Source organism: Camelus bactrianus, chromosome 2 (assembly GCF_048773025.1).
Source record: "Camelus bactrianus isolate YW-2024 breed Bactrian camel chromosome 2, ASM4877302v1, whole genome shotgun sequence".
In the NCBI taxonomy this organism is placed as follows: Eukaryota; Metazoa; Chordata; class Mammalia; order Artiodactyla; family Camelidae; genus Camelus; species Camelus bactrianus.
In genome coordinates this window covers 33,392,097-33,414,830 of record NC_133540.1, presented here as the reverse complement: position 1 = coordinate 33,414,830, position 22,734 = coordinate 33,392,097, and the positions used below count along the sequence as shown (strand labels likewise).

Sequence of the window (22,734 nt, the reverse complement as noted above, 5' to 3'; positions counted from 1 at the left end):
AAACGATTTAAAAACCAAACAATGAGATATGACATCAAAAAGTATAAGCAACATAAAAAAATTAACAAAATGTATTTCATCAAAAATAAAAATTTTTATAAAGTGGCAACCCACAGAATGGGAGAAAATAAAATCCAGAATATATAAAAAACTCCTAAAAATCAACAACAAAAAAGCAAAAAGCCAATTCAAAAATGGGCAAAGGACTTGAATAGCCATTTCTCCAAAAAAGATATTAAATGGCCAATAAGTACTTGAAAAGAGGCTCAACATCACTAATCATTAAAGAAATGCAAATCAAAACCTTAATGATGGTTTCACTTCACACCCATTAGAATGGCTATTATCAAAAAAATAGAAAACGAGTATTGGCATGGATGTGGAGAAATGGGAAACAATATACAATATTGTTTTTGGGGATGTAAAATGGTACAGCTGCTGTGGAAAACAGTATGGTAGTACCTCAAAAAATTAAATACAGAATTACCATTAGATCAAGCAATTCCACTTCTAGGTATACATGCAAAAGAACTGAAAGCCAGGACTCAAACAGACAACTTGTCCATCATGTCCAGGGCAGGATTACTCACAATAGCCATAAGGTGGAAACAGTCCAAATGTCCATTAACAGCAAATGAAATTGGTATATACGTACAATGGAATACTATTTAGACTTAAAAAGGAATGAAATTCTAATACATGGATGGACCATGAAAACATTATGCTAAGTTACACTAAACACAAAAGGACAAATACTGTATGATTCTACTCATATGAGATACCTAGAGCAAGTTACTCAATCTCTCTGCTTCTAAGGCTATAAAATAAAGATAAAAATAGCCATAAAAGTTAAATGAAATAAACAGGTAAGGCATTTAGCAAAGTATCTGGTATTTAAAGCCTTTTAAAAAATATTAGCTGCTGTTTTTATTTCTGGTGTATATATATTTAATATCCTAGGACAAGAGTTGGCATACATAGCCCACTGACTGAAACCTGTCCACCACCTACATTTGTAAGATTAATTAGAAAAGGTAAATTCAGTCATTATGCGTTGCCTACAGCTGCTTTCATGCAATAATGGCATTACTAAGTACTTGCAACAGGGACCAGACAACACACAAGGTCTAAAATATTTACTGTCTGGCTTTTTCATAAGAAATTTGCTGATCTGTATCCTAGGACAATAAAAACAGACTAAAACTACAATGCTAGAGAATGTTAAAATAGATGGTATAAATGGAGCAAGATAAACAAGTTAACCGGTTTCCATCTATGTCAATAAATTCAAAGCACTTGACAAACATATGGCTGTTTTCCACTTCCTCCCCAAAAGTAAGCATTTCAAAACTGAGAATATCCTTAGAGGTAATCAGTTAGAATAATTTTTTTTCTAAATGGAAGTACAAATATGAGAAGTTATATAAATGGTCTATAGCTCAAGACTTACTATCATCACTCCTGGTGGACTTAATGAAATGCATTAAGGCACTGCATTGTGTCACAAGCAAAGTATAATTTTTTTGAAATAAATCATATTGAAAAGTACATCTGAGAAATATCTACATGAAAGGAACTGTGTACAATACCATCAAGAATTCATAAAAGATAAGACAAAGTAAACTTAAAACATTTAAAATCTAGCAGAGCAGAAAAATAATCTCTAAGGCTTACAAAAAGGCAGAGCTAAGTGCACTTCACTGCAATGTCTGTATTTCTTTAAGTTTTATGTAAATAAAAGATTTCTTTATCCACTGATAACTTATACAAGCTGAAAATTCAAAAACATATTACCTGAATTGGATGTTCACTAAATGAGGCTGGGAGCCATCTGATTGCCAGTAAGTTTCTAGATTGTCATCTCGTAATTGATCCACTCCAAACCCTAAAAACACCAAAGTTACAATAAATTCTCATAAAAAAGAAAGAGCCATATATTCAAAATATAAAATTACCAAATATATTTGATCAGAAACTGTGATAAAGATGATGGTCAGTACTGTGAAATTTAAATTAACCAAAATTCTTCCATCCTCTTAAGATCTCAGTTCTCGTAAGTGTAAAAATAATAAACACAAATCTCAATTAAATAGAGTTGAGAGACCAGATGGGGGAGCTCTCACACCCTGTGACCATAACAGAGCCCAAAAGGAAGAAGACTCCTCTTTCCTGGCAAGGATGCAGCCAATGAGAAGCCATGGCCTCTTTGTCTACTATAGCCCTCCCAGCTTCCTTTTCCTCTCTATAAAAGGGTTCTACTTCCCTTGCCAAGGGGGAACTTGCAAATGGCTTGCCATGGTTGCAGATCCCAAATTGCAATTCTCTGCTGATCCCAAGAAAACCCATCTTTGCTGGAGAAATATATGGCAGACTATTTATTTCAGATCAATATGTTGATGGCCCATACGCAGAGCAGGGAAGACTCCCCAATGGTTCCAGGGCTGGTGAGCAAACAGGTGCAGGACCTACCACTGAACCCACTGTCACTCACTGCTTTCTCGCTGACACTGGAATTTGAAGGTTGAATCTTTCCCCTGGATATGAGCACACACACTCTTTGCATTTGAAACTCTCCAAACTTTATTTGAGATCGATTTTAAGGTTTCATCCTTTTGGTTAAGGCTTTGTTCTGTATATGAGTACTCATTTGGCATGTCAGTCAGAATTTGAGATCAGACTATTTCAACCAAAGCTGCCTGAAAACACCTTTGGCCCTTTCCTTTGGGAACAGGGGCTGCTTCTCTGAAACTGTGACAGTTTTTCATCTTCATTCTATTCTTTTGGAATGGGCTGGCCTCTGGAAACTGGCTGAAAAAGTCTGGCCCAGCTCCTCCAGGACCAAGCTGTTTCCTTAGAACTGGCTGGGATTAGCCTACAAGCTGTTTGAATTGAGTTGTATGTGCTGTAAACTATTTGGAAATTGTTCTTTTACTACAGAGAAAAACCTCTGAGAAATGGGATCCTAGTTATCTAAACATTCTGAGTGTGCCCACCCCTTAACAGGACGCCAGATAATTTTATGTTTAAAAGGTGAGGTCCTTCCTCATGTAAATTTCTAATTAAATGGACCAACCTGACCGAAGGCAATTTAGAATATAAATGACCATTACAGAGAATTTTTGAAATCTCTAACTTAATTTCCTTAAAACTGAATAGGATTACAATGGCTCAAAAATGTCCAAAACTCAGCGTTAATGCTTATTTTGATTGGCATTTTGAGGCTTTTCAGCATTATCAGGAGGCTAAAATCGCCTCTCTGCAGAATAAAATTCTAAGATTAACTGAGGCAAACAAATGATTAAAGAAAGATAAAGTGGCTCCTGAAGCCTCAGGCTTCTCTTCCTTGGCTTCTTCGTCTTAGGCCCCATCTCATCTTGTCTCCTTCCCTCAGCTCCTTGTGGCCAGACTCCACCTCTGGCACCATCTTCCCCCTTCCCTTTTGTGCTGCCTACGCCTCCTCTATACCTTCAATTCCCCCATACCAATTCTTTTGCCAGCCTCCCTTTTTCTCTTAAATTCTCCCTTTTCCTCTGAACTTATCAGAACCTGTCCCTTTAAAATTAAGCCTTCTGAGAATCCAGAGGCTAAATCCTCAATTTCATATATTCCCTGGACAAAAATTGAACTGCAAGCCATTGTCAAAGATTTTCCCAAAGTAACTGAAGATCCTTACAGATTTGCTGAGTGACTTAATACAGTCATTAAAACTTGTCAACCTGGTTTCTCTGAATCCTTTCAGCTTGTTAGTGAAGGCCAGGTCCAGCACTGGATGAAAACTGCCAATTAGGAAAATCCTAAAAAGTCTCTAAAATTATAACTGGGAGACCAGCCCATCAACTTATCATACGACCAGGCCCCAGCAATTGCTCAAGCAACTTTATCATGCAATTCCTAGGATTTTTCCAAAGCCTGTTGATTGGAACAAAATTCAGACTTGCATACAAAAATCTGATGAACCTGTTTATGATTATTATAATCAACTTCTAATTCTTTTTAAAGAAAATTCTGGTCTTCCTTCAGATGTTGATTCAACCCAGGTAGCTTTTAACTCTGTTTATTAATGGGCTGAACTGGGACCATTCCCTTCTAGTAAAAGGACTAGGATGAACTGGGAAACTGTGTCCATTCCAGATTTAGTTAATCTGATGAACCAGTTCTCTTGCACTCTAGAATCACTGACAAAATTCTTAATTTTCAATTTCAGCAAATTAAAGTCCCTAAATGGGACCAAAATCTTCCAAGTTTCTGCAAAGAGTCAGAACATTGGAAAAGAGATTGTTACAAATTTAAGCACCTTAGGCACCTTCAGCCCGCTAACCAGCCTCTCCAACATCCTCCTAATTCTCAGTGACAGGGCTCAGAGGAACTACAGGGGCTCCTCCCAATCCTCTCTCTTAATCGATTTCAAGAAACATTTCTCCAAATTGGGGGTGAATCTCTCCCAGGCCTAATTAACACTAGAGCCACACTCTATACCCCAACTACTATAAAACAGCCCCTGCCTCAGAGAACTAAAACAGCTCAAATAGTGGGGATCTCTAATGATCCCCAAGAGGTTCCTGTTTCTGAACGTATCCCCTTTTGTTTAGGCTCTTTGAGAGATACACACCTTTCCTTCCCTTAGTTCCTCCACCCCTATCTATTCATTATGCCAAGACTTCTTAGATAAGTATCATGCTGTAATTTCTTTCTCCTAAAAGGGGGAAATAATTTTAGAAACTGAGAGTAGTCATCAAACTAACCAACAAGTGAGTTAAATGACCCTTTGATATCTTTTACTTGTTTCATTTCTGATGGTCCTAGAACTGATTCTGGAAACACTGATCATTTGTCCCTTTTAAATCAGCTAATCCCTTCTTCGTGGGCGAAATCCACAGCGCATCTCCCATCAAGATTCAAACAGACCCCTCAAAACCTCTTCCCAGAATTAATCAGTAACTTATAAGTAAAAAAGTCTTTCAAGACATAAAGCCCACAATATAAGATTACAAGGCTTGAGGTCTCTATCTCTTGAGCTAGTCCCTGTAGCACCCCCATTTTACTGGTGAGAAAAACCTACAGGTGGAGGTTTGTCCAGGACCACCAGCAATAAACAACACTGTTATCCTTGGACACCCTGTTGCTCCTAACCTTCATATGTCACTAACATCCATTCCCACCATGAGTAAATTCTTTACTGTAATTGATTCATGCAGGGTATGCTTTAGTATTCCAGTTGATGAAGCTAGCCAATACCTTTTTGCCTTTACTTTGGAAGAAATATAATTCACCTGGGCAGTAATACCTCAGAGTTTTACTAAGTCTTTTTTCTCTCAAATCCTGAAGGCTGATCTGGATGATAAAAAGTTCCCTGGGGGTTCTACTTTGTTGCAATGATTTGCTTCTTTACTCTCCTTTTCAAGCCTCCTCATAGGAAGTCATCATCTACTTGCTAAAGCTTTTAGCCTTAAAGGGACATAAGATTGCCAAAGAAAACTGCAGTTGGCCCAAACCCAGGTTTGCTATTTAGGGCATGTGATATCAGAACAAGGGCTACACCTAGATCTCAACAGACTTCATGGTGTCCTAAGTTTCCCAAAACCCTTAAGCACCAACTGCAAGGTTTTCTCAGGCTAGTTGGTTACTGCTGAAATTAGATTCCAAATTTCTCTTCTATGGCCAAAGTTTCTATAAGTTTTACTTAATAACAGCCCTGACCCAATTTTATGAGAAGAACCAGATGACATAGCTACCAAGGCCTTAATGGAGAGTTTGTTGAACCCACCTGCCCTTGGGCATTCCAATTATTCCCTTTTTGTATATGAAAATGGGAGGGGAATGCCCATGAGTTACTCACCCAAAAACATGGGGATCACCAGTGATCCATAGGATATTACACCAGCAACTGGACCCTGTGGCATGAAAGATACCCCCCTTGCTTTGGAACCATTACAGCCACTGTTCTTTTAGTTAAAGTCACCAAGAAATTCACTGTGGAATTCCCTTTAATCACTTTTGTACTTCATGCAACAGAAGCTCCCCTGAATTCTCATCATACTCAACACTTCTCAGTCAGCTGCCTCACCTCCTAAGAAATCCTTTGTTAGCTGTTCCTCATCTAACTCTTTTACATTGTAACAGCCTAAATCAGGCTACTCTTCCCCACCCAGTCACTGATGAAGTCCTTCACAACTGCTTTAATGCTGAAGGACCACCTCCTGACTCCTTGTGATGATCTACAGGAAATTCCTGTTTAATTCTGACTTCTCATGGTTCACTGATGGTTCTTATTTAAAAGGTGACAATGGCAAATATTGTGCTGGGTAAGCTATTACAACTCCTTCCGAGGCTACTGAGGCAGCAAACTTTACCTATGGCTACTTCAACTCAAAAGGCTGAATTCTTCGCTCTTACACAGTCCTGCACTTTAACCAAGGACAAAACTGCCAACATTTGTACTAAAAGCAGACATGCTTTCAGAGTAGCTCATGATTTTGAAATGCTGTGAAAGCAACATGATTTCTTTACTTCCAGCAGAAATAAAATTTAAAATGGCCCCTACATTCATAAATTATTGGATGCAACACATTTACCTCTGCTTTGCCTATAATTAAGATTTTGGAGAAATCTAAACTTGACTCTCTGGAAGCTAAGGGAAATCACCTTACTGATATTTCTGCAGGAATGCTGCCCTTAAAAGAACCAACAGCAGCCAAACCTCTGTCATGGTCCACAAGGGTATCTCCAAATGGTAACTTAGAAAAACTGGCTAGAAAAGCTAACCAAATAACCGAGTTATAGCAGAGAGAGGGGAGAATAAAGAGACCTTATGACATGTGCAGTTATACTGAAGTGGGTACTAGCAAAGCAACTGTACAGAGATTATATAACTATTTGTTTAAAATCCAATTAGATTTATTTTGGAATTAAAATAAAGCATCTAAACAAAAAGAATAGTAAAGTCAGCCCAGTGTACAAGGAAATTTTCAGTAGTTATTACAAACAGCTGTTTTGTTTTGTTTTGTTTTACCTGGTTTGCAAGATGAGAGTGACCAAACAGCTTGCGACCCAATTTCCCGTACTGTTCCAGTCCTTTCCAACTGCTTAGGGTCAGCACCAGGAGGTGTCTTGTTTGGTGTGGTCATTTTTTTTTTTAATATTCTATGTAGAAAAAAGGAATATCCACATTACACCAGGGCCTAAGCATATTCCTACAATAGGTAAAAATAAAAATTTAGTAACCAAATGGATTGCTAATATTCCCTGGATATTAATTATCCATTTCTCAAAAGCAGTTGATAGAACTTAATCACTGTGATTAAAAACTCTGGGGAATTCAGTTTTTATTCCTAAAATATATTATATCATGACTTACAAGATGTGCAAAGCAGCAGAGGAGAGTAGTCAAAAGGACACAGCATCAGAGTGTCAGCTTCAGCCTCTTTAACTAGCCTAGACTTTGGGCAGGTCTGGGCTTTATTTCCTTTCCTGTCAAATGGGTTGACTTGATCTATAATTTCATAACGTTATGCAGTTCTATACCTGTATGAGTAAAAATTTCTACTTCAAATGGAGTTTTTTCCCTAGAAAAGTTAGAATGAAATACTCTTATTCCAGGAATATGTAAATATTGGTCTACATTTTGAATAATCCATTAAGTGATACAAAGAAAAATCACATCCCACTAGTTATCAAAAGTTCCATTTATATGTGCTCTTGCCATAGAACATAAAGCCAGAAAAAAGACTTCAAGGTCTAGAAGTCAGTAACTGGCCTATTCTGGACAAGTTTACTTCATCTTTTACATCTTTTGTTGGTTAATCTTGGTAAGCGTTTTCAAACATGAAAAAAAAAGACCTCTTGGATAGTGAGCAACATGTAAAACTGCTTTGGTAGTGCGAGGTTACAGCTACTGAATATCATTATGAGTATATCCTATTATAAACTTGGCCCTAAAGGTCTGTAAACCGTGTCCTTGACACCTCCTGTCAAATCTCAGTTATTCCCTAATCTCCACACAAGCAATTGATACTCTTCAAATAATAGTAGCTACTGGACTATTAACTTTGAAAAGGTCTGAGGTTTAAACGCTCCATTAGCAATTTATTGAATAAGTTGATGAATGAATAGGTTCAATTAAAAACTATAGTATTTACCACCTGCAAGTTAAGTGAGGGCTAGGATGAGACAATTAAATCTGTGGCCTCGTCAAATGTCAAAAAAAAAAGGCCCATTTCTACACTGGAGCAGAATTCAACTGCCGAACTTGGTACTGGACGCCACCAAGTGGATAATGCACGGAGCTCGGAGAAGATTAGGTTCCTATTCTTCCACACAGTTCAGAAGGACCTGAGGCCAAGGAGAGAACGCCACCGCGAGCAGCGTCTGGACCAGACTGTGCTGGTTCTGCTTGACACCTCTGCCAGAAGTGCTGGAATGATGGACAACGGCTAAAGATCCATTCCAGACCCACCCGCCTTGAGGAAATCAGGAGGGGAAAAGGAGACGGACATTGGGGAGGAGAAGGTATCTGCTTAAGCCAGAACCATCCTCCCCGTCGGGGAAAGCCCACGCACTTACAGCTTGCAGACCCGGCTTGCCACCACTCAGGTTTTCAGGATCCGCCACAGCTCCGCGCCACTCCCACTCAGCTTCTCAGCATAGCCTTTCTCCCCCAACGACGTAACTTGAGGTCGCAGCCCAATGACGTCAGTTCGCGCTGTCTCGCCCTACCACCCTCCAGGGCTCCGCCTTGCGCTCCCTGTCGCGCGTGCGCACTACGTGCTTGTGGCATGCGCGAGGCGGCGGCGGCTGGGCACCGCCATTTTGGCCGGTGGCCGTAGGAACACGCCGTTTGCCTGAGAAGTGAAAGCAAGAGCTGGTTTGGCCTCTGCATGCCCCTCCGCGAGGGAAATCTGTCTTTCCAGGTAAGTGGATACCCCGGCAAGGTTTGGCCGTTAGCTGCAGTCCGCCACTTTAGGGACGTTCTCCGAGAGCCTTTAGGTTAGGCCTCAGGTGGCGGCTGTGGAGACGGCGGCGGCGCGTGGCAGCCGGCTTGGGAGAGACAGCTGGAACCTGCGGAGCGCGGGCGCCACCGACGTCTGGAACCGCCTCGCGCTTCCCTTCCAGCCCGCCTGGCTCCTGGCCGCTGTTGGTCGCCATCCCCGCCAGGGAACACGAAAGTGGACCTGGATGCTATCCCCTCAGTGTTACCACCTCCACCGCCACCCCTCTTACACCGCTCCTACCCTAGAGCTGAATCTTCCCTTTAGAACTTACAGCATCCCCTCCTACCCCCAACTCTTTCCCGACACAGTGTAATGGGTATAATGTCACGGGTACGAATTTGACTATGGGAAGTCTTGGCCTTTTCTTGTACCGTTTGGCGACTGTGCTATGAGTCATGGCATCTTGCCGCCATGGAGTCGCGTACTCCTTTTCCACTCCCAGTCTCTTTAGAAATGACGGCCAAACGTCACTGCTTTTCTCAGAGTAACGTGCACTCTGCTGTAACCAGGGTTAGTTCAGTAATCTCCCAGGTTAACGCCTTCAACATTTGGGGTGCGCTTTTACAAGATCCGCACTTTTCGTCTTGATGACTTCTCCGTTTTTCTCTTTACTGTATCTTAAAACTCCTTGAGATCAGGGGTGGTGTCATTACTGAAAATACCTTTATTTTTACTTCAGTGGTTCATACATTATAGGCATGATGGCTCACGCCAATTCCCACATCCCATAAACTACATAAACTGTTTTCTCATTTTCTTGCGGTAAAACTGGCAAAAGTGAGAAATGGCTGTCAAAACAGTGTGTGTGTGTTGTTTTGCCCTCTTTTCCATAGAACTGTTAATTAGCAGTTATGATAATGGTATGTGTGTTGCAGTCCTCAATCTTTGTCCTTCATACTGAGAATATTCATTCTGTATCAGTTACTTGACAATAATGCTTTGTCAGTATTAACCAAGGGCTCTTATCTGTATCTCAGCCAAAAAGTATTTTTGTTTGTTTAAGTTTTAGTTAAAAGCCTTGTTCTTTCGTATAAAAATTTTTTTTGGAAGAACACTTAATATAATTGCTGGTGTGGGAGAAGGAGAAGGCAATGTTAATTTAGTATCCCTTCTAATTGTCCTCCATTTAATACTCTGAAACCGTAGCTGTGCACCACTCCCAACTTGAGTTTCATAAGATTAATAATTTGCAATAGCATAAGTTAGAATATTTACGTATCAAGCATCATTCATTTACAGCAGTCTTTTAAATGCTTTCACAGGGTGTTATTATAATTTTGGTCTTAGACTGCAAAGGCTTTCCATGTATGTCTCACTTCCTTTTTCCCTCCCAGCTGGAAGGATGACAGTGAAGGTCATTTTCTGAATTTGTTTTCAGATTTGGCATATTTTCAAATCCCTCTTTGTTTTAAGGGGTTTGTTCCTATAGTCTTCCCTTCCAAGCTTTCCTGTGCTGTTTCTTTCTCATTGAAAGAGAAAGTGGGGATTCCCTCTTCCCAGTTCTTGAAACTAACATAGAAATTTAATTAATAGTGTTTACACAGTTAATTAACAGTCTGTAAAGGATCTGTATTCATTTTTCTTAAATGCATTATAATCTACTTTTTCATGTAAATCAACTTATTAACCATCTCTGGTATCGTCTCTTACAGTCATTTGGTTTTTTGAATGGTTTGAAATATTAGATGAAGCATTGTAGTAGTTTGACAGAAATAAACTTTAATGTAATGATAAATCAGTGAAGATTTAGCCCCTACAGGGGAATTCATTATGCTTAGTTCGTGTTGAGCCACAATGAATATGTATGATGTCCAGTTTTATTTTAATAGCTAACTAAAGAATCTTCGGTTTCTAGGGAGTTGTCACTTCCAGAATGATAGCTTTTTTAGGAATTCAAAGGTTAATTTAGTTTCTTCTTCTAATCTTTAGACGGCCTGAACCAGTTGCTGAAGATTTTAAAGGGGTAAAGTGAACCTATCAGTTAGCATAACTCTGTTTATTACATAAAATTTAGTCTCCTTTTGGATGATTTTTTTTTTTCTGGTATATACTTTAGTGGGTAACTGTCACTATAATGTATTGGTAACTTGCAGTATTTCTGAAGTTGTTATAACCTATAGGAAAATTATTTACCATATCTAAATACATTTTCTTATTTTATTTAACAGAAATATTTGAGCTCCTACTATGTGGTAGTCACTGGTCCAGCCACTAGGATGAACAGACAAAAATTCCTGCCCTCATGTTGGAGTACATTCTGTTTGGAGAGGGGAAAATATAGTCTCTGCATGGAGAGAGGATATCTAAATATGTATACTACACAATAAGTGTGTTTATGTACCATAGATGTATATATATATATGAAATCTATATTATGTCATATAGTGGAAAGAGCTAAGGAGAGTAAAACGAAGCAGTTCTATATTTTTAGGCTGACTGTTTCTAGTGAGGAGGGAGAGAAATAGTCTGGAAGCAGCACTGAGCAGCAAGATCTTTTACCCCCTTCCAAGCTTAGTGATATTGAGGGGTACTAGTGAGGTCTACAAGAGAAAGCAATCTGTCAAAAACGTCTGGGTAGAGGATCACAGTCAATAGAAAAAGCCAATGGAATGTCTTTGTCAATCAGTAGTCTTTTAGCTTCAGGTTCTTTCATTACATGTTAGGATAAACTGAAGTATTAAGGCACTTTTTGGAATTACTTTAATCACCTTCTAAGAATATTAATGTCTGTCCCTAAGCCCAATATCATAAGAGATTTTTAAGTTAATATTGACCTCAGCTACATAATTGATGACACTGTGAAATATGAAGACTTATGAAAGCTATAAAAGCGGGCAGTCTATGCATTTAGTTACTTGGTCTCATTCTCATTTCAATGCTGTTAGTGTAAAATTCATCTTGGCAGTATTATAAATTCGCAGGGAAAGAAGTTTTTACTTTTTCCAGTTGACCAACATGATGGTTAAAACCTTAATAATGGTTTGCCATTTCCATCAGTAGTGTCATTAGCTCAGATGGTTAAGACATGAAGTGATACTTAGCTTGAAGGAGGAAGTAAACATCTTTATCATATGTATGTTTTCATATCATGTCTTTCTGTTCTGTTTATTGATCTGTATTCTTACTCGGGTACCAGCATTAATTTCTGATACCTTATAATCATTTTTTTCCATATGTCAGGTATAAGTTCTCCCATCCCACTTGCTCTCTTTCTGTTTTCCTAGCTAGTACTGCTTTTCTTTCTGCATAAGAGCTTTAGGTTTGATTTGTCTTGTTGAGTTTTTTCCCTTGAGATTGGATTAAACTTAAAAATGTAGGGAAGGTTGAAATCTCTGATAATCGACAGTTCTCTACTGTAAAAACTCAGACAGCGTGTCATTGTCATTCTACATGTTCAAGTCTTTTATGTCTTTCAGTGGTATTTTGAAAGTTTCCTCACATGTATATATCTTAAGTTGATTCCTAGGTCTTTTTTGTGACTCCTGAAAGTGGTGTTTTTTCCTTCTTTAAATGAATCTCCTGATTGATGGTATATATGTAAAGTTTTGTTTTCCCAACCTTACTAAATTATTTTATTGCATTTACTAGCTTTTCTTTTCTCACTTGTTCCAGGTAATAATATCTGAATATAGTGAACATTTATGTCCTCCCGTCTAACTTTTATGCCTCTGACTTATTTCTCTCAACTAATTGCACTGACTATGCCATAATTTTTTGTCAATTTTATTTTAATAGGGGAGCTGGATATTCTTACTTCCTTAGAGTTATGGCGGATAAATTAACGAGAATTGCTATTGTGAACCATGACAAATGTAAACCTAAGAAATGTCGGCAGGAGTGCAAAAAGAGTTGCCCTGTGGTTCGAATGGGTAAGCTGTCTATTCTGTGGATCACTTAAAGATAAGAAAAGGTTTTCAAAGGCTTCATAGTTCTCTAGGTTTTAGCATACACTTTTTTCCCTGTTAGTTTTTTAGATGGTAAAGGTAAGACCAGATGTTGTTCTAAATTTCTTTTATTATTTTGTGATTAAATAATCTTGTTTAAGTTCATTGAATACGGAATCAAACCAGAGTTCAAATTACTAAGATTCTTACTATTCTACAACATTCTCTAGTTACTTAAAGTCATGGAGAAAGGACTGCTAAGATGTTTGTTATTTGATAGTATTCTCATTTTTTAAAAGCTTAATAAGACTATTCATGAGGTTTTGCTATAGTTTAAAGATTAAATAAACTTACAACAATTCAGAATTGATGAATTGTTGGTAGTCTTTAAGGGCTATGCTAAAATAATAGTTACTTTAAATGTACTAGTGAGGTATAAGCTTACTGAATCTTAAAAGAAACTTCAGATGCCATTTGTTACAGTCTACCATGCTATTCAGAAATTCCATTAATAACATCTTTAATGCTATGTTTAATTTTGTCTATGTATTAGATTCTACATACCTTTTGGGAGTTCCCTGATCTGGCTAACATATTTCATTCCCTTCTCTGGTATATGTTACCATTTTTCAAGGCATAGTTTATCATAGTAAATCAAACAAAATAAGCATGTTAGAGTCATCTTCCTCTTGCCTGACAGGAGTATTCATATAGGTAATAAGTTCAGAAATCTATCCCCACAAAGCACTAATTTAAGACATTATCTCAAATGTATTTCTTTGTGTATCCTTTGTTTTTGAAAAATTGCTTTTGTATGGAAATTTGGAACCAGAATTGCTGAAATGGCAATGTTCAGGAAATTAGAATGTGAGGAAAAATGACTTAGTTCTGTCTTTTCCTTTACCAGGCAAATTATGCATAGAGGTGACCTGTCAGAGCAAAATAGCATGGATTTCTGAAACTCTTTGTATTGGTTGTGGTATTTGTATTAAGGTAGGTGATATTTTATTTACTGGATCAAATCTGTAACCTTAAAATGAAATCTAAAAATTCTGAATCTAAAAATTCTGAGTATATTATAACTATTTGTAAAGAAGCAAGATATAAAGCATTGAATAAAGGATATAAATTTAGGAAAATGTTATTCTTATATCGATAATCTAATAGTGTTGTTTTTTTCAGTTAGTTAAACCACTTTATTTAAAAGTTATCCTTGTAGTTTGCAACTTTGTAAAGCCGTTTTTCTCTTTTTTCACCCTTTTATGTGAAGAGCATTCTCCAAATCTTTACCAGAACTTTTCGGAAATATAAATATAAAAAATACGAGTCATATTACATATACTTTTTTTCAAGTCTGTATTTAATTTTCAGTTCACACTTTTAAATAAAAATAGACACAAAAAAAATTTAATTTAACCTCATCCTTAAGTGCTGCTTTTTGCTATATTATACATTCTTCTATTGTTGAATTTATCCTAGTAGTGTAATTTTTCAAAATACCTTAATCGGTTTTTGTTGTATTGAAAAGCATATTAAGGCTTTTAACTCAAGAATGATGAATTTCCAACTTTAATTCATAAAAGATATTTGGGAGCCAGTGTACAAAGTTCTTAAGTTAGTTACTGTTATTTGCAGGTAATATTTTAGAAAGGACCTTTATCAGAATATGGATACCACCTGTTATTTTTTTCCTTATAAGGCTCATGGGTATTTTACATTGGTTTCTGAGTCCTCAGTTAAGTATCCAGAAGCTTGGTACTTGAAAGCATTTCTCTTGTTTTGAAAATATAAGCAAGAAACATTTCTCTGAGCAAATATTTGCTTATCTTCTGTTATAAGCCTGCCAATGTTTTGGGTGCAGGAAATCTTATTTTGTGTATTATCTTCTACTTTATTTTTTTCTTTACTGCTATAGAAAAAGGAGATTCCAAAGATGAACAATGTGGATATTTTTTTCTTTGTAGATTTAGAGAAGTTTAAATAACTTGCAGCCTATATGCATTTTATGTACATTGATGGAGTAATAGAGAATTCTGTAAATGGAGGTAAACTCCCTTGGCAGAAAAATACCATGAGTAAAGAATTAATAGTTTCTAGCAGAGGGTGGTGATTATTTTGTTAGAAAACAAGAGTTTTGTTTTTGTTTTTTAATTCTCTATCTTCTTGTAACTCAGAAAATGGGAATTCACTGAAATCTTGATATACAGAGACTTTTGAATTGGCCCCCTGAGCTCACTGAACAGTTCTGGCAAACAGATCTGTAATCTGATGTTGTCCTCTTTGGTTGTACCTGTGTAGTTACCTGTACTTCTGAGAAATTTTTCTAGCCACATTACCACTCTTAAATGACCTTCCACTTGCCATTTTTGTTCCTTGGACATTTATCTGATTGTTAGTCAGCTATTATTTGAATAAGTTTTTCCATGAAAAAGTTTTTTTTTTTTTAATGTGAATTTACTCAGTTGGAATATAATGCATCTTTTTCATGTGGGATGGTTAAAAATCACAACGGAAAGACATTAGTCCTTAATGTATGCAAGTGTTAATGCCAGCTGTTGTTGGGAAATAAATAGACCAAAAAAGGCACAATCCATGACCTCAGAGGACTTCACAAGGTAGAAAAGGAAGCATACAAATAACAGCAAGAAGGAAATAGAGGAAAGGCATCTCGTTGACTAATTATGGAATCGTGTGCTCAACAACCATATTTTATCTTGTTCTTAATCTTCTCTTATAAGACACACACGTACACACACACACACACACACACACACACCCTCACCCTCCAGTTCTGTAAGGTTTTTCAGTAAGTATTAAACATTAAATGTCTACAATTATTTTAGTCACTAAAGAGAATACAAAATTATTAGATATGATTCTTGCCTTCAAGGAACTCAACTTTTATTTTTTTAAGTAAAGGAGATGAAATGAAAAGGAAAGGAAAATGAAACAATACATCTTTGTGAAACTCCCACGTTTGGAAGATTACTTATAAAAATTTCTTAATCTGTTCATTTTAGTCATGTGTATATTTCTAAAAATTAACACAAAATTAATTCTTTACTTTAAATAACAGAAATGCCCCTTTGGCGCCTTATCAATTGTCAATTTACCAAGCAACTTGGAGAAAGAAACAACACATCGATATTGTGCCAATGCCTTCAAGCTTCACAGGTATATTTCCAAGTCAGCATTCTTTACTTCAGTTAAGAGTAAATTACATTTGTAATTTTCAGAGAAATGGGAAAAAGTGGTATTTATTAACTTTGAAATCCACTAAAGAAAATTACAATATTATAACATTATGCAGAATCATATTGTGTATGTCAGTGGTTCATTCTAGCTAACATTAAAATTACCTGGGGATCTTTTTAAAACTACTAATGCCCAGGTTTCAGCACGATTGAATTACATCGTATCTCTGGTTATACAGTTTGGACCTTGGTTAGTGGAAAAGGCTCCCAGGTGATTCTAATATACAACTGGGGGGTGAGAATCACTGTTAATAATATCCTTGTCCCCCAAATAACTTTTAAGGGAATTTGTCTTTAATTTTATTTAACTATTAATCTCATGATCTACAGAGAATATTACTCTGAGCGTGAACACATAATGTTAAATCACAAGAGTTCTTTGAAATATTTAATCTGCCAAACACTAATATTTTGAATCTGGGAGTCTAGATTCAACTAATAAAAAGATATTTCTCAACCTGCCAGCTTTAAGGGGCCTACTGCAGCAGGGAGAATGAAGTGGAGTATTTCTGGTTGATGTGGCACTTCTCTCCTTGTAAGTAAATGGCAGGCAAAAAAATAAATAAAGACAATGTGAGGTTGCACCTGCTATTTAATTTTGTACCAAAGCATTTTGTTATACATTAAAACTGAGCTTTATATGTAAAGAAAAATTGTTACTTTAGGATAGACTTTGAATGAAAATTGAACAAGTAAATTTTGGGGTAATATTGGCCATGGATGCACTTCTAACAATTAACAGTTTAAGTTAATCTTGGCTGTTGGTTTTTTTTTCCCCCCTGATAGCCGATAACATCTGTTGTATCTCTTGGCTTACTAATGGATGGGTGTGGAATGCAAATGCGTTAAAACACATCGTTCTGGTATTGTGTAGCTTTTTCTTCTTAAGTCTGAGTTGTTTTATTATTTTTATACACTTATGACAGGTTGCCTATCCCTCGTCCAGGTGAAGTTTTGGGATTAGTTGGAACTAATGGTATTGGAAAGTCAACTGCTTTAAAAATTTTAGCAGGAAAGCAAAAGCCAAACCTTGGAAAGTATGATGTATGTATTACGACCTTTTAAAAATTAATATCTTAGGTCAATTTTGTGAGGCTATGGGAGAGCGTATGTTTGGTTTTATTTTTTCAGTGTTCTTATTTTAAAGATTATTCATGGAATTAATGCTGAGAAACTAGATATAAATGAAATTCCTTCCTTTTTAGTTAAAATCTGTGAATGCTACTTAATTGATAATTTTGAACTTTCATAAACTATTATAGGTTGGTGTTCCTTGACTTGAAATTAAATCCACCTCTGATATTAAGTTAAGAAATCAGAAGTATTCTATTTGGTTATATATTCCATTTTGTGTAACATTCATTCTCTTTGCAATTGTATTATTAAACTCAGATAATTATACATATATTTCTAGGATCCGCCTGATTGGCAAGAAATTTTGACTTACTTCCGTGGATCTGAATTGCAAAATTACTTTACAAAGATTCTAGAAGATGACCTGAAAGCCATTATCAAACCTCAGTATGTAGACCAGATTCCCAAGGCTGCAAAGGTCAGTTGCTTTTTAGGAAAAATTTATGTATTACAAATACTGGTAGAAGTATAAAAAATGTATCAAAGTAAACTTGTTTTACTTTGTAACTCATTTTAATATTGAAGGAAAATAATAGTAACTATTTCTAATATGTTATGGTAGGGAACAGTGGGGTCTATTTTGGACCGAAAAGATGAGACAAAGACACAAGCAATTGTATGTCAGCAGCTTGGTGAGTGTTAATTTTGGATATGTGTTTTAATAGGTCCTGGACTTAACTTATAAACATTGATATTTTATATGGATTACTGAAGTAAATGAAAAATCTCTAGTATTTGTCATATTTACTTTTTATGTTACACAATTTTTAACTGAAATAGTCAAACACAGAATGACGTGCAGTATATGTTTTGCCCTAAAGAGGTAAAATAAAAGTAACATTGAATACAGTGCTTCTCTGTCGTTTGTAGATTTAACCCATCTAAAAGAGCGCAATGTTGAAGATCTTTCAGGAGGAGAGTTGCAGAGATTTGCTTGTGCTGTTGTTTGCATACAGAAAGCTGATATGTAGGTTACTTTATACTTTTTGTATGTCTTATCCTTATTTTAGAGTTTTTATTTATAATGCTGCTAATAAAGCAGCGGTTTTGAGAGAAATGAATAGGAAGAGTGTCTAAGGTATCTAGCCTTGAGGTAAGGTGGTTAAGCAGTTACGCATCCATGCCCATTTTCCTGCTCTTCCCCCAGGAGGGATCTCATTTATTTAGATAATTACTTGACAACTTAGGGATTCCAGAGCTTTTTAATGTAAAGTCAGTTGTTTATTAAACTCTCCTTATACTTAAGAAGGATATTTTTTTAAGATGAAAGCTCTCCCAGCAGGCCATCAAGGTTTTTAAATAGCTCAAGTGGAACATGAGGTCTTTTAGGTTATCCTGAATCAGGGTGGCATGCCACGTGAGAGAGAAGAAGGAAGTAGAAAAGGCGAGTTTCCTTCCTACCTTCTACTGTGTCTTTTCTCACAGGAATTTATTGCTCCCGTCTTTTCCCACATTTCTACTCTGGCATCCAAGGCAGGCTAGCCCTTCTCCGCAAAGTATTCAGTAATTCTGTTCAGTGCCCTCCTTTGCAGAAACTCTGGTTTAATGCAACTGACTTTATCCAATTAAGAGAAGAGCACTTTGGATTACTTCAGAATGTATCAGAGTATTTTTCATGAGGAGGTAGCAGTTTGTAAGTTAGCCCAGTCTGGGAGTCTGTCCCCAGACTTGATATATAGTCCTGCTTTTCATAATTTCTTTTCTTCCTTCTACTTCTGAACGGAAGATAGGAATTTTTGCCATTTTGGAGTGGGCTTACTGTAAGGGGGTTTTGTTGTTGCTGTGAAATCAAACTACATTTCAGTGCTTTAAAATAACATGCAAGGGAGAATTGTGTCATATTTGTCTTGTAAGTTACTATGTTTTCTTTTTTTCCATAGTTTCATGTTTGATGAACCTTCTAGTTACCTAGATGTCAAGCAGCGTTTAAAGGCTGCTATTACAATACGATCTTTAATAAATCCAGATAGGTAAGTACAGACTTAATATATGCCTTTGTTGTTTTATTTGGGGAGTTTTACAGATTTCTAAAGGTCGAACACTAGGACCATCAATGTCATTTAGATGTGCATGCTTTCTGTCTTGGTTGTTTGAAGCTATCACTTTGCTCTATCTGGAACAAAGATTCTTGATGCAAGATTCACTTACTTCTATGCCCGTTTTGAGGGAACCTAAGAATATTCTGAAATGATGTGCAAATTTTGGCATTTATGTGTGGATTTCCGGAAAGCAGCAGATCCTTAGCTTTTACCAGATTGTTAAATGGACATGTCATTCAAACACATAGAAAATTTAGAATATTATAAGGATCACCAGAGTAGTTCCAGTTGTTCCAGATCTTACCAAGCACAAGAGAGTTCTGACAAATAATCACAACATACTGTATTTATAGAGTGCTTTTGTAGTTTGCAGAGCTTTTAAATCTATCATCTCATTTGAGCCTCAGTAATCTAGTAAGTTAGAATCTTTAGATTGGATTCCATTTTGCAGATGAAGAAGTCTAAGGTCAGAAAAGCTAGTTATTTGTTGTAGGTTTCATATTTACCATATGGCAAAGCTGTGACCACAGCCCAGGTTTTTTTTCTGTATGGCATTTTCTGTTCCTCTCTTACTGACTGATTTAATACATAGCTGATCTTACAGGAGAGCAATAGAAATCCCTAGGGATCAAAAACCAAAGAAAGAACTATAAATTAAAGGGGAAAGACAAGGATGGCTTTCCTAGAGAATGTTGCTAGTCTCTGATAGGTGTTGTGCTTTAACAACCACTTGACAAGAAGCAAGGCCTTGTATTGGATTATCACACGAAATACCAGGACTCTCAAAGGACTGCTTTCTCAGCAAAAGAGCAAACACATGATGTCAAGGAAGTGCATAGCTGTCACTCACTGAGCTCTTTTGGAATAGAGGGATGGCTCCCCTTTAGATTTGTTTATGGACCAGCAGGTCACATGGATGTAGAATTGAAATTTATGTAAATTCATGTAGTTACATGAAATTATGTAATCAAGAATCCTCCATACTAAAGTAACATAAAGAGGACACTGAATCTTTAGTTCTGTGGTACCTGGCCAAAGCAAACAGAAAACCACTTCAGAGGGATATGCCCTCAACCCTGGTCACACGGGATTTTTACATTTTACTCATGAACTTTAAACCCAGGGTTATAAATGACAGGAGGCAACTCTACAAATGAGTCAGTAGACACAATAGACAGCAGGATTAGACCTTCAAGAACGTCAGGTGACATTCTCAAAGAGACTATATTAAAATAATTAAAAACATAAAATATTTAAAGCTCTTTAAGATTGTGATACTACAAAAAAGCAGTAGGTTAATGTTTGGAAAAAAACCAAACAGATTTGTAAACTAAAAGTATAGTCATGCCATTGAGAACTCACTGGATAGACAGACAGGTTAGGGACAACAGAAAAGAGCATGAGAAACTAGAAGAGTTGATCTGAGCAAGTTACCAGGATACAGCAGAAAGAGAATGAGACTGAGATACAGAAGGGAGATTCAGAGACATGGAGAGTGGAGTGAGATGGAGAAAGAATGAAAAGACTATTTACATATGTCTTAAGCATTTGAAAAATAAAACTGTGAAAAGATGATAGCTGAGAATTTTTCAGAACTGAAAAACTCGACTCCTTAGATTCAAGGAGCAAATGATCCACGTACATAGTTTGAAGTGAAACAGAGTATCAGTGATAAAGAAACAATCTTAGGTCAAATAAGTAGCCATAATTTTCACTTCATACATAGGCCAGGGCGTTATGATAGACTAGGTAGGGAATGTAAGAGTAAAAATGTGGTCCTGGTATTCAGGGGCTTCACTATCTTGTAAATAAGAGAATACGCAAGCAGTCAGTTCAGTATTTTTCAGCTCTGGCCTCTTTTTATAAAAACATTTTTATATTCCTTTATTTTACTGAAATGATGGTCATAGGTATTATCTACTTTCACACATAATTTTTTAATACCAAATAATGTTCTAACCGTAATAAAAATGAGAATTGAAAGGATTTACAGTGAAGTGACATGTATCTAAATATGTAAGTATTCAACTAGATCATTACAATCCTATATTATGAGTTGGCAGCAACCATAATTGTAAAAGGGATAACATGCCAAAACAAGTTAGAGTAACAAAGTGAAGGAAATGATTGAGTTAGACATTTTCTCAGATATTCTGGGTCTTATTTTTATAGGTATAGGGTCAGAATAATCTCTGTAGAGATAGACTTATGATAAAAAGTTAAAGGAAGTATATCTGCATGCTGAAATTCTGCGATAGGTCAAGGCACACATTCAGTCTTTAATGCTGTAAAAAGATGTTGAAGACCATATGCTTGGATAAACAACAAAAAATAGAGGATGGGTCAGAGAGAGGACCAATAATGCAAGAAGTTTTCTAGAATTTGACCTCCAAGAACATCTTCAGTAAGATTAAAAACCAATAGATAACCCAAAATTAGGTGTCAAATTTCACAACATAGATTTCTCATTATGCTGGAGATTACTGTTTCTTCCTACCTTCAGAAAATAGAGTGGCTCACCTCACCTAAATCTTTTTACATTTTGGGCTTGGACATAAGCTCCATTTGAAGGTAGGGATAGGTGGGGGTTTGACTTACTTTTTTCTTCTTTTGAAAGCACATTAAAATCCTCTAGATAATGCTATGGTGCCTTACACTGGGCCTTGAAGATTTTAATGGTAAAAAAAAGCAGAGAATTATTCCAAATGATGGAATATTATCAACAAAGACACAAGGTGGGATGAATATTGGCTCACTTGAGTGACTTGCCATTTTTATTGATGTTTAACACCACGTAGTAGAAAACATTTCCTCTTAATATTTTCTTTTTGTATTAAACTCCCTTTTACCTTTTTTTTTTTTTTCATTTTTTCCTTTACCACCTAAGACCTGGATTAATGTGATAGCTTCCTTAAATAAAAAGTCTGTTTCTTCTTGTCGGATTAATCTTTCTGAAATGATTTTTTTTTTCTTGTCATTCTCCTTTCCTAGAACTGTGCTGAAGCCTCTAGCCATATGTTGCTATTTTAATTTTAATTGAAATTAAAAATTCGTTTCTTCAATCAAAGTAGTCACATTTTAAGTGTTCCACATTCCAAGTAGCTTCTTGTTACCTTATGCGACAATATCAAGATAGCACATTTCCATAATCATAGAAAGTTCTGCTGGAAAGTGCTTTTAAGAACCTGTCATTTCCCCCATTGCCAATTAACTATAGTCCAAATTCTTCATTTTGTCATTCAACAACTTTATTAATAATAAATTGTTTGCCACATAGTACAAGACTAAAGATCATAGAGGTACTAAAATTTATTAGTCTGTCTTCAAGACATTTAATGGGCAGTTTGTACTCAAAAATAATAGACGTCCAAGTTCAGAGGGTTCAAGAATGGGGGAAGAAGAAAGTTTATTTGCATATGAAGAAGGGAGTACAAGT

The 22,734-nt window shown here is 36.4% G+C and overlaps 2 protein-coding genes across 5 annotated transcripts in view; one reads left to right on the top strand and one right to left on the bottom strand.

Moving 5' to 3' along the window:
- The window catches only part of ANAPC10 (anaphase promoting complex subunit 10), a 55,006-nt gene extending 46,331 nt beyond the window's left edge, over positions 1-8,675 (bottom strand). For all 4 annotated transcript variants that reach the window (XM_010954591.3, XM_045516393.2, XM_074377836.1 and 1 more), the window contains exons 1-3: positions 8,560-8,675; positions 7,010-7,140; positions 1,795-1,885 (exon numbers count right to left, since the gene is read on the bottom strand). In XM_010954591.3, coding sequence (XP_010952893.1) covers positions 1,795-1,885; positions 7,010-7,124 — 206 coding nt within the window. In that variant the 5' untranslated portion in view covers positions 7,125-7,140; positions 8,560-8,675. The remainder of the gene's footprint in view (positions 1-1,794; positions 1,886-7,009; positions 7,141-8,559) is intronic.
- Positions 8,676-8,760: 85 nt separating this feature from the next.
- Positions 8,761-22,734, top strand: part of ABCE1 (ATP binding cassette subfamily E member 1) — a 28,399-nt gene continuing 14,425 nt past the window's right edge. The window contains exons 1-9 of the mRNA XM_010954590.3: positions 8,761-8,906; positions 12,723-12,856; positions 13,779-13,864; positions 15,948-16,045; positions 17,052-17,169; positions 17,540-17,677; positions 17,822-17,891; positions 18,130-18,226; positions 19,140-19,229. Of these exons, the coding sequence (XP_010952892.1) occupies positions 12,754-12,856; positions 13,779-13,864; positions 15,948-16,045; positions 17,052-17,169; positions 17,540-17,677; positions 17,822-17,891; positions 18,130-18,226; positions 19,140-19,229 (800 nt within the window). The 5' untranslated portion in view covers positions 8,761-8,906; positions 12,723-12,753. The remainder of the gene's footprint in view (positions 8,907-12,722; positions 12,857-13,778; positions 13,865-15,947; positions 16,046-17,051; positions 17,170-17,539; positions 17,678-17,821; positions 17,892-18,129; positions 18,227-19,139; positions 19,230-22,734) is intronic.